Source organism: Amblyomma maculatum, chromosome 8 (genome assembly GCF_055883805.1).
Source record: "Amblyomma maculatum isolate TAMU_Amacu chromosome 8, ASM5588380v1, whole genome shotgun sequence".
Taxonomy (NCBI): domain Eukaryota; kingdom Metazoa; phylum Arthropoda; class Arachnida; order Ixodida; family Ixodidae; genus Amblyomma; species Amblyomma maculatum.
In genome coordinates, this window is record NC_139351.1 from 37,393,799 (window position 1) to 37,411,018 (window position 17,220).

At 45.3% G+C, this 17,220-nt stretch overlaps 1 protein-coding gene and 1 long non-coding RNA gene across 3 annotated transcripts in view; one reads left to right on the forward strand and one right to left on the reverse strand.

Moving 5' to 3' along the window:
• The first annotated feature begins 5,472 nt into the window (after window positions 1-5,472).
• Window positions 5,473-17,220, forward strand: part of LOC146180996 (uncharacterized) — a 70,622-nt gene continuing 58,874 nt past the window's right edge. The window contains exons 1-4 of one of the 2 annotated variants that reach the window (XR_014700135.1): window positions 5,474-6,057; window positions 6,910-6,995; window positions 7,224-7,289; window positions 11,043-11,178. This is a non-coding gene — a long non-coding RNA (uncharacterized LOC146180996). Of the gene's footprint in view, window positions 6,058-6,909; window positions 6,996-7,223; window positions 7,290-11,042; window positions 11,179-17,220 lie in introns of those variants that run through there. The other variant, XR_014700134.1, reaches the window with a different exon arrangement.
• On the reverse strand, window positions 11,387-17,131 carry LOC146180997 (uncharacterized). The gene is made up of 3 exons (XM_084576217.1): window positions 16,632-17,131; window positions 13,946-14,147; window positions 11,387-13,571 (listed from the first exon to the last, which is right to left on the reverse strand). Exons 1-3 carry the CDS (start codon window positions 16,688-16,690, stop codon window positions 13,506-13,508), a joined length of 327 nt encoding a protein of 108 aa, XP_084432343.1. The 5' UTR covers window positions 16,691-17,131; the 3' UTR covers window positions 11,387-13,505.

The following is a 17,220-nucleotide window of genomic DNA, read 5'->3' on the forward strand; positions in this document are numbered from 1 at the left end:
ATCATCGACAAGGGCGGACTGACACGCATTGCAGAACTAGCGTCGCAGAGTCCACAGGTCGGAGACGGTGCTATCTGTAACTAAGAGAACGCATGGGAATATCACAGCATGCCGCTTTACAAACAGCAGTACGCGAGGCCGAAGCTCAAGGAGTATTATAACAAGTGGAAAGGAACACCTGGGAACACGGCCACACACGGCCACTCGGCTACGATATTCAAACTACGATGCCAAGAAACCCGTCCGCCACCATCGCCACAGTCAAGTCCGGCTTGCGAGCGATCACGGACTCGGAGCCGGCGACACATGGCGACCATCTGTCGGCCTATCGCTAGAAACGGCGACGAGAAGCGGCAGACATTTTACAAACAAAACATAAAACAAGTTTTACGTCACGGCAAGTTATTCCTCCTCACTTCTTTCAGCTGGCGCATGCGCAGAAGCGACGGAGCATTCCAATAAAGATGGTCTGGTCGCGCGACGGCACTCGCTGCAGCGGTAGCCCGCCGGAGCACTAGCAGACGACAAGAAGTTGTCGAAGGGAGCGGTTGCGTGCTCGTGCCTCGCCGCGCTTGTGCGGCACAGACCTCTCGTGGGCTGCTGCGCGGAATGACGGCAGTTGGAAACGACGGCAAGGTGAGCAACGTTTTTTGCTTAACTACGCTGCATTTCAAGCAGTTTACGCTGACCATGCCGGCCGGTGCCAATAAGTTTCGCAGCTCATGAACAGGTGCGCCGGCTGTTCAGGCGCAGTTCGTTACGCCGTAACTCTGGCGGTTCCCAACCACGGCGAGGTGTAATATGTTGTGTTCCCGGGAAGCAGCTTCATTTCGAACAGTTTAGCTCGTCACGCTTGACAAAGTGGCATGTGAAGGCACCAAGGCACGCCGTTGCGCCAAAATGGCGTGTTCGCCGGCCGGTGCGGCCATGCTGACGCAGTTTGCCGAACGGCTATAGTTTTGCTAAGTGTCGCGTTTAGCAGAGCAACGGTAAAGGAGAGACGTTTCATTCTTGACTTTCTTGCTAAACTACGCAGTATTTCAGGCAGTTTAGCTCAGTACGGCGGTCTGCGCTTCACAAAGTCGCACGTGAAGGGCAGCCAACAGGCATGACAAGGCGCTCGCCAATATGGCTCGCCGGCCGCGATTGCACATGACATGGCGTGAGGTTTTGCGAACGGCTAGTTTTGCGTGGTGTCGCGTTTAACAGGACAACCGCAAGGTGAAAAATGTTTCATTCTTGTAAACCTGCGAGGCATTTCGGGCAGTTTAGCTCAGCGCGGTGGTCTGCGCTTCACAAAGTCGCGTATGAAAGGCAAGCCAACATTGTGTGCTCGCCGGCCGCGGTGAGGCCAGGCCGCGGTCTTGCACCGTGGCCGCGGTTTTGCGAACGGCTAGTTTTGCGTGGTGTCGCGTTACATTCAACGGGACAACGTTAAAGTGAAAAATGTTTTATTATGCGGCAAGCTTCATTGCTTCAGCTGTTCAGTGCTCTTGAGGAATATCGTTAGATTAGTGGCTGTTATTTCACGCTCTGTAGAAATGCATTTTCAGATAGGTTAGGTTAGCCTGCATTTCCTGACCTCTACGTTGCAAGAGTAGCTTTTGTATCAATTTTACGAATGACAGCTTTTCTGTTCTGGACCATAACTGCTGCTCACAAAGTTTTCAGTACCCACCCACATGCACAGATGTGTGCGCGGTGCAGTGGCCTTACATTTCATTGCAACCTTCTGCATCATGTTCATTCCTTTTCCAACAGCACTGCATGGACCCACGGACTGCAGCCGAAGCACGGCAGATGCGCCGAGTGAATGGTGTGGCCTTCCCTCAATCGTCAGTACTCCTCTTTGCCCTGGACAATACAAGTTACCCTTGCTAAGGTAGCCACTACTGGGACTGTGTAGTTTATGTATAATGCCTGTTTTGTTACATATCATTTGCAATAATTCGGAAATCAGTTATGCAATTTTTTGTCTCTACCTTAGTGCTGTTTCTCACCTTGTGTATTTTTATTTTTCTGTATTGTGTACGTCGCCTAATGTGTGTCAAGTATTGTCAATGCATCCGTCTACATCTGTTGCATCTCGTGTTTTATATGCAGCAAAATAAATTCATTTCACAAATCACTTGGAGTCTTTTCTGCAATACTGTTTTGCAAAGGCTGTGGCGCAGCTGCGTTGATGGCCAGTTTAGAGAACTGGGAATCTATTTTTCCTGTTGTTATGCACGCTGAAAATAAATAGAAACACTAGCAGATTATTTAAAACCAAAATAATGCGCCAAAAGGGCATGGAAGGGCGCAGCGCATTGGTAGCATTCAAATCGCGCGCCTTTCAGCAAGACCGGAAGTAGTTGCCGCCGGCCGCTTGGTGCACTACAGTCAAATGGGCCGCTGGGCACTATGGGAGTGTCCGCTCTTTCCCAATCTCTTTCTCTATGGCCACGGCGCACACGAGATGGCCCACGCCGAAAAGCCTAGTCGCGGCGCACACGAGATCTACAACGCCGAAAAGCCTAGCCACGGCGCACACGAGATCGACAAAGCCCACAGGCCAGCGAGCTGCTCTACGACGGCCGCGAAAGCCTCTTGTCAATGGGTGCAATACGACGAGCTGAGAACGACTGCGCAACAAGACGACCCGCGCCCATTACTGAGTGACTTCTTTCCGTCATCGCAAACGTACTCGGCCACGCAAGCGACAACGGCGTCACAGGAATCCAGGGAACCGCCGAGCACCACAACTAGGGGATCGATCCGACGGCGACGACTCGCAAGTGTTTGCAGCATTAGCCGAAATGACCGGCGCTGTTTTCGACGACGTCGGCGGCAGCGCCGAGTCCTCTTTTCCACCATCGCACCCGTCGTCTTCGAGCCCGAAGCAACGGCAGCTGTCGTCCAACCTGCGAGGAGCCCCTCCGCAACAGCACTGAAAACGTTCATATACAGCAAATGTATGCACATTCAAGCACTGCACGTTGAACTTGGCATGATCGACGAAATGCCGGTGGACGTTTCTCTCGAATGGGCAAAGTGGGACCATTTGTTCGTAACCAGCCCGGGCGTGATGCGCGTGAACAATGTCCTCGCGTACTTTGTGCACTACGCGCGGAATTTGTCGGCCGCGTTCTCCCGCGACCCCGCACGTTTAGCAGCAAAGCGCTGCTTAAGCAGATGCGCTACGAAGTCAAAGCTGTAAAAGTCCCCCTATATTCTGACAGCATTCGCGAATGTCTCGGGGGCGTTAAGCTTGAGCGTATATCTTCAGTTGAATTTGTAATGCCCGCCGAAGACCCTACGTGCATTCATGCGCTCGCCGCTAACGACAGAATACGCGATTTGTGCGGCAATTACAGCGCCTGTATAGAACGCGTAATTCTAACAGGAATCATCCGAACCGAATATGGAGCCTACACCCCCAAGTACGAAAATGTACACTTGTACTCCTTGCATTTCAACAACTTCATCTATCGTTTTCTCAAGTCCCTAACTAACCTGTTCACCTCGCGTATGCGACCTACCCCTCTGCCAACCACTAGAGACGAGTACAAGGATGGCTATAAGCAATTTGCCGAAAGCGAGGTTAAGGCTGTTTTAGCCACAAGGCGGGAATTCTACGGGCCGTTCTTCTACCGTTCCCGCAATCCGCTCTAGACAACGAGAGATTTCCGAAACAGGAATGGCAGAAAGGCGTGCTACTGCGCGAACTCTTTGTGGGCGAGGAAAAGTGTTATGCTGTACTGGAGTTTCGGGGAGAGTGTGGCGCACCGTTTTCCCATACGTTGCAAATGGAGCAGCCCAACTACAACACCATGCAGAAGGCTGACATGATCAACGTTGCATACATGGTGCGTCATTTTTCTCCTCCGGGCTTCGCAACAGTAACAATAGAGCTACCTTGTTCCAACGCCAAGGAGTCGCACTGGCCCTGCCTGATGCTAGCTAAAATGTGCGGGGAGCTGTACGTTAAACACACACAATTCGTTTGCGTACAGCGACGGCGAGCAGTCTTTGTATTCTGCGGCGAGCAAAAATGCAAAGTTGTGCGGCTGGCAATTCCCGTCCATTGGCAGAGTACCCACGAGTTTCGTTGAAAATGTGCATCTCACCAGAGCCCACTTCGAGGAGCAACATTTGTTGTTAAGAAACTCTACCGTCATTTCGTCCGACAACGTAGAGAATGATTTGGTAAAGGATCATCTCCGAGCAAACACGGAGAAAATGGAATCATTGTTATCTCTATATTTAAAGTGTCTTGTGAGATCGCCACTACATTTCCACTTTGAAAAGATGTTTATACATTACAAAAAAAAAAAAAAAGACTAAATATGGAGTTGTATCGTAAGAACCTCTTAACTATTCTTGGCAAACTTGTGCCCTGGGCAACTTTTGACGACCACGCAACGGCGCTCTATGACCCAAAGTCATTTTTGTCGTAATCATTTTTGTATTGTGCGTTGCTTCTGACTATGCAATAAAGACATTGATTTCTGACCAACTGCCGAGTGCTGCCATTCATTAGGAGAGCAAATGAGTTCTCTTCCGCGGAGTGATAATAAGGTTTGTGATCCGATATCCGGGATATTAGTTAGAGGCCTAATGAGATAGGTCAAGGATAGTAGAACCACTGACGCGGGGTAGACGCTCTTTTCCTGACATTGGATCCGGTTTGGAATTTCTTCCTCGCCTTATTACATAACCAGTATAGGATAAACACACGCCACAGAAGGACATGGGACGGCACGGCAAAGCTCCAGAAAAGGTTGCCATGGGAGCGCGGGACTACTGCTGAGAGTTAATCCGCCTTCACAGCGGTGGATTGCAGAGCGAACTATTACGATGCGGGAAGTCGACGCCAGTAAAGCACTGCACACACAGCGCACAAAGGATCAAACGGAAACTAATGCTAAATAGCACATTAACGCCAAGGTCTTGCCGCGTGTCGGTTGCAATATCCAGTACCGAACATGTAATCCGACAATTAAACACGGAGACACAGCACGCGAGCGGTAGACACAACACACACGCACGCGCGCACGTTGGACACAACACGCATTTTCTTTTTAGTTGTGTGGTAGGAAGCAGTGCTGGACGGATGTGGTTTGCTTGAGCAAACTGGGAAGGGCCCTTGGGGGCGGGTTATTTACGCACCCCCAGATGATGTGCGCCTGAGTGGCGGGTTCTCCGTTGTTAAATTTTGGACATGCGGGGCCGTATTCCCTGTTAGGAAGTTGATAGAGCAAACTGGGAAAGTGGCAAAACCACCACTGCTTTGGATGGGCGGAGTCGTGTCCGCAGTCCCGCCTACATGCTCATGGTTACACTGTCGGGAAGTTTCTGACGCATGGCAGCTATGCTTACTCCAACCCCCTCTCCACCAACAACTTCGCTGTATACAAGGGAGAGGAGAATCCCTCTCGAAGTTATCTCTGTCGCGTCGCGGAAATGGGAGAGTGACGGAGGAGTGAGTGGCGTGGAGGTGAAAAGGACAGAGATTTAGCTTACCGGAGACGTATTACGTCTCCCGGAGACGTACAGACGTAGACGTATCGGACGCCTACTGCGCATGCGTGAAAACTGCCGATACGTACAGGCGCTGGAGACGTACTCCGGAGACGTATGCCGCGTGACGTCCAGCTTGCCGTAATCTCGCGAGATCTCACGAGATTTCAGCAGCCATGGAGCCAAGCCGCCAAGCGCCGATGGGATGGTGCTACGAGTGCTTGTAGAGTGCTGCTGTGCGCAACGGGCCACATAGTTCTCCCGTTTTCACATTGGTGTCATCAAATGCTGTAATACCCTTGCCCCGGCCGTGCCAAGAAAACATCATGCGCAAGCGTTTCAGTGCGGCGGACGACAAGCAAGTAGCTCGAGATCGCCACCATCCTGTACATACACTGTACAGCGCAGGGAGAAGGCGCCGTCGAAAGAAGTTGCAACGATTTCTAGGGATCCGCCGACGGCGAACGAGCGCTCGCTCCGCTGCGCAATGAAGGCGTTCGCAAAGGCCTTTGCAAGCCATCCAGCGTCAGAAAAAAAAAAAAAAAAATGATTCTGGTAAGACTACCCACTACCTTCTCTGTTCAGACGATCGGACTGGACAGCGGACTGTCCGAGCGGAACAATTAGTTATCATATGTGACGAAAACGGCACTTTTGAGTAGCTCGGAATGGCAGTGACTAGGCGCCTGCCGATCGCGTGCGCTCCGAGTAGGAGTGGTGGTGGATGATGCTTTCCCACGATACATACGGCCCGCCCGTCTGAACACCGCCTAGTCGATTGCTGGGAAATAGCAGCGCAAAGTAAAAAGCCACTTACGTTGTGCGAATTAGATACATAATATTTCAGCATTTTTGCTAAGCATGGCTCGAGTTGCATAATATAATACACGTCGTGTAGCTGCTTTTGTTTACATGTGCATGTAAATGTGCACAGCCACCAGGAGCCACAATAAATGAGAATTGTTTGCAAGATGATTTACTTTATCTTCTCAGACAATTGTCTGGCACCATTAGCTAACAGCACATGCTGAATGCAGTGCCAAAGCCAAATATTGCAAGAGGTCATTTAATTTTTTTTTGCTCCAAGCTTATGAACTTGTGTCCCTGTGTCAGCACGTGAAATGAAGTATTTTATGCTGTTGGACAAAACATTCAGGCACTGGAAGTCTTATTAGCATTTACAAGTCGCAGAGGCTGAACTGGTTTGCTCATTGTGTTATAAAAACACCTGAAAATTAAAAAAAGGATCCTTGTTAAGGACCGTTGCATTGAATGAAGGCAACAGTGTCTGCGTCGTGGCACTTTTCTAGTGTCCTGGCGCAACTCTCAGCTGCACAATTAGATCCTGTATTATGTTGGCAAGTTAATTACCAATCATCTGCGTCTCATATGGTTATTCCCTTTCAGATGAAAATGAGCCTGCAAGTGCCTGAATGACATGGTGCCCAGAGAGACTCATGATGATGAAAGCAATCATGACAACTCCCGGAATAGTAAGCGACAACACTTCTTATATTACTTTCTTCAATGTTCTTGTTGAACATGTTACAGCTATTTACAAAGCACTGCAATGTTCAGTCTGGATTCTCTTACTGCAGTGTACAAAGTGTAGCCAGAGTGCTAAAGTAAGCTCGTGCATGTTGTTATGCACCGGAAAACAGGATCTCATGGCTGCAGAAATAATTATTTCTTTCATTTGTTTGCTTGCTTCCATGGCACAGCCACAAGTCTGCACAGTGTGGAGCCGCTGCCGTCAACACCAAGCCTGCAGTCAGTGCCCTTGAGGGGTGAGGACATATTTACGTTATTTTGAGCAGCACCAATTTGTAAAAAGTTTTATTTATCTCAATGCCTTAACAGCTTACTACAGTTTAAAACTCAAGACTGCTTAGTACAACTGCACTAGAACCTAGTTGTTAGCTTTTGCATTCATGCCAAAACTATGCATGGACCAGCAGCAGCAACAGTGCATTATACAAAATGCAATGGCCTATGAAAGCAGCGATAAATGAAATAAATGAGTAGGAAAACAAATTATTTACAAATTTTCATGTTCATGGTGCACACTCACGAGACCATCGCAATGCTTTGTGTATTGTTATGCTTGTCTCAGACTGTTTTGAACCTACACTCCATTTGGTGGCATGACTGAGTCTTCGGTTTGAGAGAAGAATGACGTTTCGAAGATGAGAGAACAAAAACAATGAAATTTGATTGCACTTCTGCAGACTTATGTACATACTTCAAAGGTCTTAACAGCAAAAGGTCAAAAGCAAGTTCATAGCAATGATAGACTATTGAGCCTCTTGCCCAGGGCCAGTATTGTTTTTTTTTTACTCCACAAGAAACCTTTAAACAATCAATCCAGCCCTCTCACAGAACTTTGGCCAATAAAACACGGCGCATCTCTTCAGGTCAATCAGCCAGTCAATCAAACAGTATTGGTAAGCAATGTTCCTGCAGTCATACCTTGGGAACAGGCGAGGAGACATAGAAACTTCCTTTTTCACTTCGATAGCGTTGCAATAGTCGAACAAGGAGTCTGTCTGCCAGAAAAACACAGGGCATGTCTGATGTCACATACAGCGGATCAAAACAGCATCTGTAGAACTCAACTCCTAATGGATCAGTGTAATGGTTTTATGGCCATGTCCCTTCTCCCAAACAGCCACCGTATCTTCCTGTGCGGTGTGGCCTCAGGCACCCCTCTCCAGAATGTATTCATCATCGGGCAAAGCGTGGGAAGTTCTCACATGCTTTTTCTTTTTGCGGCTTCACACTTTTGTGTGATGTTTGCCTGGACGCGTGATGCATTTCCAGCTCTTAGGTCATTGCAGCATGCTGCTGTGCATGTGCATAATCAACGCAAAAGCTCAGAAGTAATATTTTATAGAGACATTTCTACTGCAATTACCCATTTGGTGAATTTTATTTATCCTCAAGAAAAGGATGGCAAAATTATATTATTGTTTACTCCACCCTCCACTGTGGTCTTAATGCATTGGTTGATGTGAAAAATGATTCAATTTGTTTTCAATGTGCATCAGAAGGAGCGTTCACTGACATAAAATAACATCAAATACCATGGAAAATCTTTTGCATATGCCAGCAACAGGCAAGTCCCAGTATAGATTGCTGTTGAACGTAACACTTAGTATTCTCTGCGAGCCTACAATTGTAATGTTCCGGCTCTCATTGCTGACAGCACGATTAAAAAAAAATTTTTTTTTCTGGGAAAATAATCAGCGTTGTCTTTGAACAATTTATATTAAGTTTGTTTGATTGAAAACACAACAATAATGTTAACAGGAAGGCTTTGCTTTGCTTTGTCAACGTGTCTGCATCAGTGCCCGTCATAATAGAACAGTCATCTGCATGTGGTGGTTGGTGGCAAAACTAATAAATATCCAACAGGTGCAAGATAGGTGTCAACTTATCCGCAAAGATGACGGCCTGAAGTCCTTGGACATGGGCGACGTCAGCTAGTCGGATTAGACCTAGCAGAGTTTCAGGGCGTGAGCTCGACAGTAGTTTCCCAGAATTATTTTTTGTCTCTTGATTTATATTTTAGATTTCTGGACACGCCCATATCATATGTTCCAGATCCACCCTATATATGTACGACAAATTTAATGGATATGTCGATGTGGGCAATGTCTTTGATGAACACTTTCAACAACAGTGGCCAAAGCAGGCTTCCTTGTGAAACACTGTTAGTGACTGTTAGATCGTTCAAATGGTGATTACTCAGGCATGCTATTTGTGTTTATTCTCCTCTCCTTCGGGGCAAGTGCCAAGGGATATACCCTACAACCTGTGTGCAATTCTGTTCACAACTATATAATCACACCAGGTAGATTGCTACAATGAGAATTCACTGCCTTTTCTTTTCCTTTCTTTTTTTTCATGAAATTCTAGTTTAAGATTCGTAATTATCAAAATACCCAATTGCTTGTCCATGAACCTTTTGTACTTGCTATATACCATGGCCTATTCCCCGCCGTGGGTATGTGCCATTACCACTAAAGACAGTCATCAATGGGTCTGATACATAGGTCAGGGGTGGAAGCAGGCTCAAGCATTTTGGAGCAGCTTTGGGAGCAGCGAGACAAGAGTTTTGGAGCAGCTTTGGAGCAATGAGACAAGAGTTTTGGAGCATTTGAATTATGTTTTGGAGCAGGTTCCTAAGGTCAAATGCCTCTGATAATTGTAGTAATTGTTTTTCTCTTTCTGACAGAAAAAGATGAGCTCTTCCTTTTTATGCAAGTTCAATGCCTCTCCAACTTCGCACTCATTTCTGACAAGACAACGGCCAACAACTTGAAACAGACTAGCAGCAAACAAAATGCTTGCTGGTGTGCTTTATAACTGAACACCTAGTGTGACCTTGTGACCAAAGGCATTTGCCTATTCTGACTTGACAGATTCAAATGTCAAGTTTACCACTTCAATGCACTCAAGCAATGCCACTAATTTGGAGCTCAGATTAATGGACATGACATTTCTGCTCTCTATCTTGTGCATATCCCTTTTTGATCCTATGCCTGTGCTGATAAATTCCTTGGCAGTGGTCAGTAGTGCCTTCAGGAAATGTAGATGGCACTGAAGGGTAGCCTTTTCATCCTTCAGCATTTTTACTTATCACTTCCAATAGTTTTATCATTCTTTGCTTGAGCAATGCTGGGGCTCATTTTTTAAATCTTGGCAATAGGCCCTGTATGGCTTTCCAACACTCTTGAGACGCTTCCTAGTGAGTGACATCTTTGGAGTACCAACCCATAACGATTCAAGTATGATTTTGTCTGCCGTAGGCCCGACAAGCTTGTTACTGAAAAAGAGGCTCGATAGGTGCCTGCTTGTTCTTAGACCACAACCATTAGAATAACTCATGTGGTTTTTCCAGTCGGACAAGTTTCCTTCCGAACGACTCACGGTAGTTTGCGCCTATCTGCTTCGCTTGCTGCTCTTGCTTCTCCCTCCACTGGCGATTCAAAAGGCTGAGAGGAGGTGCTACGTCACATGCACAGTGCATTTTTTTTGCAATTATCTCCAATCGCCAGTGACTCATATTAAATTTACTTGCAAACAAATATTTATTATGCCACATGCTTCCTTCCCTTACAAAAATTTCGTTTGTATTAAGCCCAGTGCTAGATGCGTTATATCTTTGCCACTGGTGCAAAGACATTGTTTGTGTGTTGCACTAAATTTGATGGTAGAACATTAAAACAGCCAATTTGGAGCAGTTTTGGAGCAATATTGCATTTTGGAGCAGGATAGAGCAGGAAAAGCAGTTTGGGAGCAGAATGGAGCAAATGGAGTGGCAATTCCACCCCCGATAGGTGCATTCACAAGAGACTGCTGCACTTCTGTGCCATGATATAGGGGTATGCCATATGCCCAGACATTTCATGAATAATCATGTGCGTAGTTATTCACTGCAATACCAGCTGGAGAGCAATATTAAACAACCTCCAGCTTTCTCATAACAGCTTTAATTTTACAGTAATTTCTGTGAACACTGCACCTTTTCATTCCAGGAAGGTAGAAGAATACAACACGGATGTTTTAAGCAGCACATGGTGACGAACACTGCCCCGTGTGAAGATGGACATGTGGAGATCAGCTGGTGAAATCTTGGCAATCAGTTGACAAGATGCTGATTGCGCTGATGAAAGAATGAGTTATTTATGTTGGCACTATATCACATTGCAGATAGCACCAGTTTATTTTCTCCAAAACCCTCTCGACCATGTTCACTTTGCCAAATAAATCCCAAATACATTTTTGCAACACAAATGCTGTCGGTGTGTTTCTGTTCTTGCATTTTATGGTGCATAAGTAGCTAAGGCTACAGTTTCGCAAATACAGGTCCAAAATTATCTGCAAAGGCCACACTAATTTTAAATTGCATATTTTAAGAAATATTTGCATTGTGAGAATTGTAAACATATGCAATGACTCGAAAAAAAATATATGCGCGCAACCTCTCTCAAGTGAGCCTCAGCTACAACGTTGAAAACACTGTTAGTGGCCTGTGGTCACCACTTCACCAAAAGAAATTCAAAATGTCCCGTCACATAGTGGTAATTGCTAAAAACATATCATAGGTCAGTGTTTCTCAAATAAGGGCTCACGAAGTGATTTTCAGGGTCCACGAAACCCACAGCTGCAAAAAAAAAAAAAGAAAGATATGCGTGATAGCTTTGGCCTGACTAGACACAGTTTTGCAGGGTTAAAATCTAGGAGATTCAAAGGCGACTTTAGTTTATGAAAAAAAGAGTGCAGAAACAGAGGGAGAGGGCATCTGCGGCATTCGTTGATGCCAACGTTGGTAAAACTCGAGCTCTGGCTGCACTACTGGATGGGGCTACAATGCAAAGCGTCTCGGGCATGATGACAGCATGACAGCTCAATGAGATTACAATTAATTCAGTAGTGTACAGAAAACTCTGAATAATGACTCTAGCAGTACATGCGATCAATAATTATATGAGCTGTGAATTAGCAGCATGAAGTGAAAAACCATAAAATGGCATCATCACTTTTTCCAACTGGTAGCACAGGTTCTCACTGAAGCCGTCAGACGGCCTGACGAAGACAAGCTGTGGTGGTTTATACACTTTTATAACTCAGATGCCACCTTTCCTTAATCTAGACAATACACAAATGCATACACAACCGTTCGGGTGAAACACTAGAGACGGCCCACGTGGCACAACTCATGTACAGCGTTCAGACTGGTGGTCTAGTGCATATTTGCGGTCACAAGCATCTCGTGCCACTAACAGTTCGAAGTCAGCGTTGGGAACAAGTGAAGCCGTTGGTCCGGAGCACAGCTGTCAGGTGTCCACCGGTAGACGGTCACGCAGTCCAAGGAGCATGGGAGACAATGCCGAACCAAAGTCATCGCGTCCTTTCAGTTCGCCAAGTAGCGAGATGGCAAACCGAAGCTGTCATATCGCTGCACACAACGCTCGGGCAAAAACCCCCGCATTTGAACACAAACACTATCACACACCACCCTAAATGCCACCACGCACACACTATGTCATGTTGAACACTGTGAGACGAGAACAACGAGAAAGTAGTCATGCACTGCTGCAATCAATCGAGATAAATATTGCTGCATCTCGCATAAACAAAAAAATTCATAAAGCTGCATCTCTGCATAACAGCGTCAACAAATGAACAGCATAAACCTTTGGGTAGCATTGTTGCATGCAGTGATGCTCATCTTGGAAATGGAGTAACTGTTCTAGAAAACACGGACAACAGAAACAGAAGTGGACATGGACGTACACAGGCTCACAACTGTATTTTACTAACCGAAAGAGGACATATATACAGCAAGCAAAAGTATAGCGTTGAGCATGCGGTTTTGTGCACTTTATATATGTCATCGTTACTTAGTAAAATCCAGTTGTGAGTCTGCAAGCCTCCTGTCCACTTGTTTCTGATGTCCAAGTTTCCTAGTGCACTTACCCTATTTACAAGATATGCACCACTGCATGCTGCAATTATTGCTGTAAGGAATACAGAGATGAATTCTGCGACTGTTGACAAATGCCTCAACAATGAAGGTCGCTGCTTGCCATGCTTGTCCATATTTTACTGAGAAAGGCAGCCTAAAAAAAAAAAAAAATGTTCCAAATTTTTTGACCGCAGGACGTAGGCCGACACTTATGTCTGAAAAGGCACAAGGTATTGCCCAACTGAGGCAGACACAAGACAAAGTAGATAGACACATGACAGCTGTACAAAGATGTTCGGCAGTTCATTGCGCAACTTTATACATGCGCCTTACCTGTTACCATCTCAAAGTTTGGTTCTTGAAATAGTCAATAAAAGCAAAATCCCATGCTACGCTGCCAAACCCCCCTCTACAGCTTTCCTAACACTGCTAATTGCCTTGTTGAAGGCAACATGATCAGGTTGCAGTACGGTACCTCCAAACAGCTTGTAGAGTAGAGGCCATCGGGGGTAGGCTGCATCACTATAGATCACATATTTATGACCCATGGTGATCTTCTGCAGGTTCTCAAAGTGCACCGTCTCCTTGAGGATCCCTAAAAGATAGCAAGAATTAAAAATATAACCAATGCGGGTCTACACAGGTGCCTCTTCTTTTTGTATAATGAGATGTAATTACAGTTGCAAGTTTTTAGATACAATTTTTTCCTACAAATTTATAAAATGCAACATGCTAACACAATCTTGCATCACATACTTAAGTGCGACGTTTCTTTACAGATGAAATGCTGTTTTTCATGAGGTGGGTCATTGAGTACCCTTTCCCAAAAACCAACTCAAAAAATATAAAAGTACTTGTGGAATTTTCGCAGCAGAGATGTTAGGCTTTAATTTGGAAATGCACTCCCCTGAATATGAAAAACATATTACAGCTAGTTACTGCAATGAAGACATGACTGAACAGGCTTACCTGCATCGTGACGTCTGCCTTTAAATGGCCCACTGGCAGACTATGGCATTGGTACACATTAGTGCATGATATTTCTGCACAGGCTCCACTTGTGCCCAGAGAAGTCCTCCTTCTGAGCCACAGACGGTCGACAAATTTGCCTTGCTGTGCCATGATGAAACCCCAGCAGTTGAGCATGGGGGCCTTCCTTTGCATGCACCGCCTGAGGAGGAAAAATTGGAGCGGCTGCAAGCAACGATCGCTTATAGAGTCCCTATGAGAAAATAATCTTTCAGTGTGCACCTTCTTTACTGTGCCATAGCATAATACTTATTGCATTGCTTTTGGAAGAGTTCACTAGCGTTACCTCGTACAGGCCCATCAATTTTAAGTGAAAATCTTTAATGGCTCATACTGTCGGCATTCGTTTGTTTGGTCACACTATAGCTGTCAATCAAATGACGTCATGATGATGCCATCAGAAAAAATTAAAATCCTGTTTCCGCTGGGAGCCGAACCTCTATCCCTCGCATCCCCATCCGAGCGCTTTAGCCAACTGTGCAACGTTCGGGATCTTGAAACACACATCAAAATTCTCCTTGTCTACTGTAAGGATGATAGTAGCGATGACAGTGAAGTTGGAATTAGCAGTGATGACATTAGCAATGATAATGACGGTGCATTTAATTCATAATGATGAGAGCAAACGTGATGCACCGTGTGCACCAGCAACGCTTAGATTTTCACATTTCTGCAGTGTAGATTCCGCAGTGCTCCCGGATTTTTTCAACACTATCATCGACACTTGACTTTTTTTTTTTTTTCAAAGCAAGCGAAATTCAGAAACCTACACTAGGTTATTTTCTTTTTTTTTTTTTTTTTTTGTAATTGAAAGATCATATATACATCTCACTTTTGCAAACGGTTTGAGACAGTAAGGATGTAAATAAAGACCAGAAATTTCACAGAAATCATGTGCCAAATCAAAAATGAGCCAGATTCTGCTGATGTGCAGATGGAAATGAGCCAAATCTATTTTATTCTTGACAGCTTTCTTTCTCAGCTTTAGCATGATAGGGTGGACTACTGCGAGTGTAAATTCAATTATTGCTTCTCCATAGCTACTTCCTGATCACTGTCTAGGATACGAAGAGATCACAGGAAAATCTGAAGCCAGAAGATAAAAACACTGGGAACATAGGCCTGCAGCAGACATAAAGCTAGCAAAATAACTTATAAAAGACTACATTCAGTTTAGCCTGTTGGCAGCGGCTTTCCACATTTAGCAACATAAGCAAATAGCCGAAACTGGCAAGAAACGACAATATTTGCCGCTGTCTTGTCGCTTTGCATCCTATGTGCATCTACCATTCCCCGGCAATACAATGGTGCACTGAATTAAAATAGCTCTTCATTAAACACATTCCAACTAATTTCTACCAACAGAAAATAGCCTCACATCTTTGCTTGAAGCAGAAGCCCACTAAGCATTTATTTGCTCACTTTAGAGCAAATCAGTGCTGCTTATTGTGTGACAATGAATATTACAACTCTTCATCAGCTGTATTCACAGTATGATCGTTTACAGGTATTATTTTCACAAAGAGACTAGAAACGACTCTGAAAAAAATTTCCTTCAGTCAAAGTAGGGTCAAATATAGATTTTCATATCGATAAGGGCCAAATCCAAAATTGCTTACATTGTTTAAATTATTGCATAAAATTTTATGAAATTTAGTGTTGAGTATTTCTAATACATGAAGCAAATTAAAAAATAACTTGTGCTGATAACAACCTTTTGCGTATTTCTCAGTTTGTGTTTCCGTGGACTTCCCTAATTTAATAAAAAAAAATATTGACTTGTAAGTGTGCTAGTGTTTATGTTGATGACCTTATGCTGTGCTAGTAGGCAAGATCGAAAAGCAGCATAGCACTGGTTGCATTCGGGACGTTAAACAGTTTCACTAAATTCGATGTCGACAAGAGAGCACCTTCCCAAAGCTCTACAACCGAGTTGGATGCCTTTGCATAAGTGTGCCTAAGTTAATTGACGTAAAAAAAAAAAATAAAATAAAATAAAATAAAAATCAATGATTACAGCAGACGTTCGGTGACTGGGCACGAGTCAACTGCAATCGTTAATGTATATTATGTTTTACAGTAGCCAAAACTGCTCGCCTGCTAGAAACGACACAACGTCGCTACGCGCCATAGAGCATTGGTCCCATGCCATCATCCCTAGGAGCATGAGCGTTGGTGTCTTTCGACTACAAAATGGTAGGGTTTTGACGTAGTTATATCGAGTAGAAGGCTCGATAGCGTTTATGCACACATGGAAGCTGATGGGGATGATGTGCAATGAGTAGCGCGAGAGTGCGTAGCAGTGTGCACGCGGGATGATACGACATCCCGCCCCGCTTCTCACAAGGAATTTATCGCTTTAAATCCGCTCCGGCCCCTTTTTTTTTTTTTTTTAAATTTGAAAGCGCTATAAGCGGTCGCACAAGTGTTAGACTGTTTTGATAAGCTCTGAACCTCAGGATTAGCGCTAATTCGCATTCAAAGATGACTACTGAAACGCCACAGCCAGTCAGCTTTGCTTTACATGTTTCGGCGGGCATATTTATTTGACACAGAAAGCACTGCTATCAATAATTTGGCTTGTAACCGTCAAGCCACCACAGCCACCACACCATGCGCTCCTTACCTCGGAGAGGCGTTGCTCGGAGAATCGCTGAAGAGCTTGCAGATCAAGCCACTTATCATATCGTAGAGTAGATGACCGAAGTAAAAATCGAGCTGTGCCAAGGTGCCTCGGAGCCGGAGACCCTGACACGCTGCGCACTGATGACCTCATTTGGAATTAGGAGGGCTAACTGCAGCTCTCCGAAATCCTCTTTCTAGAATCTAAAAATCCTGTTGAACACTATGTTGTTGTTGGCGCCGATGTTGAAGGGTACCACGCTCACGTAAGTTCCTTCGAGGCTTTGGAATATCGCGCTCCCGTTGAAATCAATGCATGTCTTCAAATTCATCCCATGATAGGGTGCTCAAAAAAGCTGCCTGTCGTGAAGGGTGAAGGATGCTGTCGGCATGATGTAACGTAACGTGGGCAGGTTGCACCGATAGCACGAGCAAATTCTAGCACACGACCGAACACCAGCAAACACGAGCAGTTGTTTCCTTCCTCCATGCGAGCACCAAAACTTGACCAAAACAAACGGATTTAATGCAACTAGGCTTGGATTGTTCAGGCTTGCTGCAGGTGGCAAAGTGGGCGCCGTCTGCTGTGACCC

What these genes read in the sequence shown, in the direction of transcription:
- LOC146180997 (XM_084576217.1), bottom strand. Translation starts at nt 16,690, where the DNA reads ATGATAAGTGGCTTGATCTGCAAGCTCTTCAGCGATTCTCCGAGCAAC. An exon ending in CCGAGCAACGCCTCTCCGAG is followed by an intron (nt 14,148 to 16,631) that starts GTAAGGAGCGCA and finishes TTTCCTCCTCAG; the next exon opens with GCGGTGCATGCAAAGGAAGG. An exon ending in AGGCAGACGTCACGATGCAG is followed by an intron (nt 13,572 to 13,945) that starts GTAAGCCTGTTC and finishes GCTATCTTTTAG; the next exon opens with GGATCCTCAAGGAGACGGTG.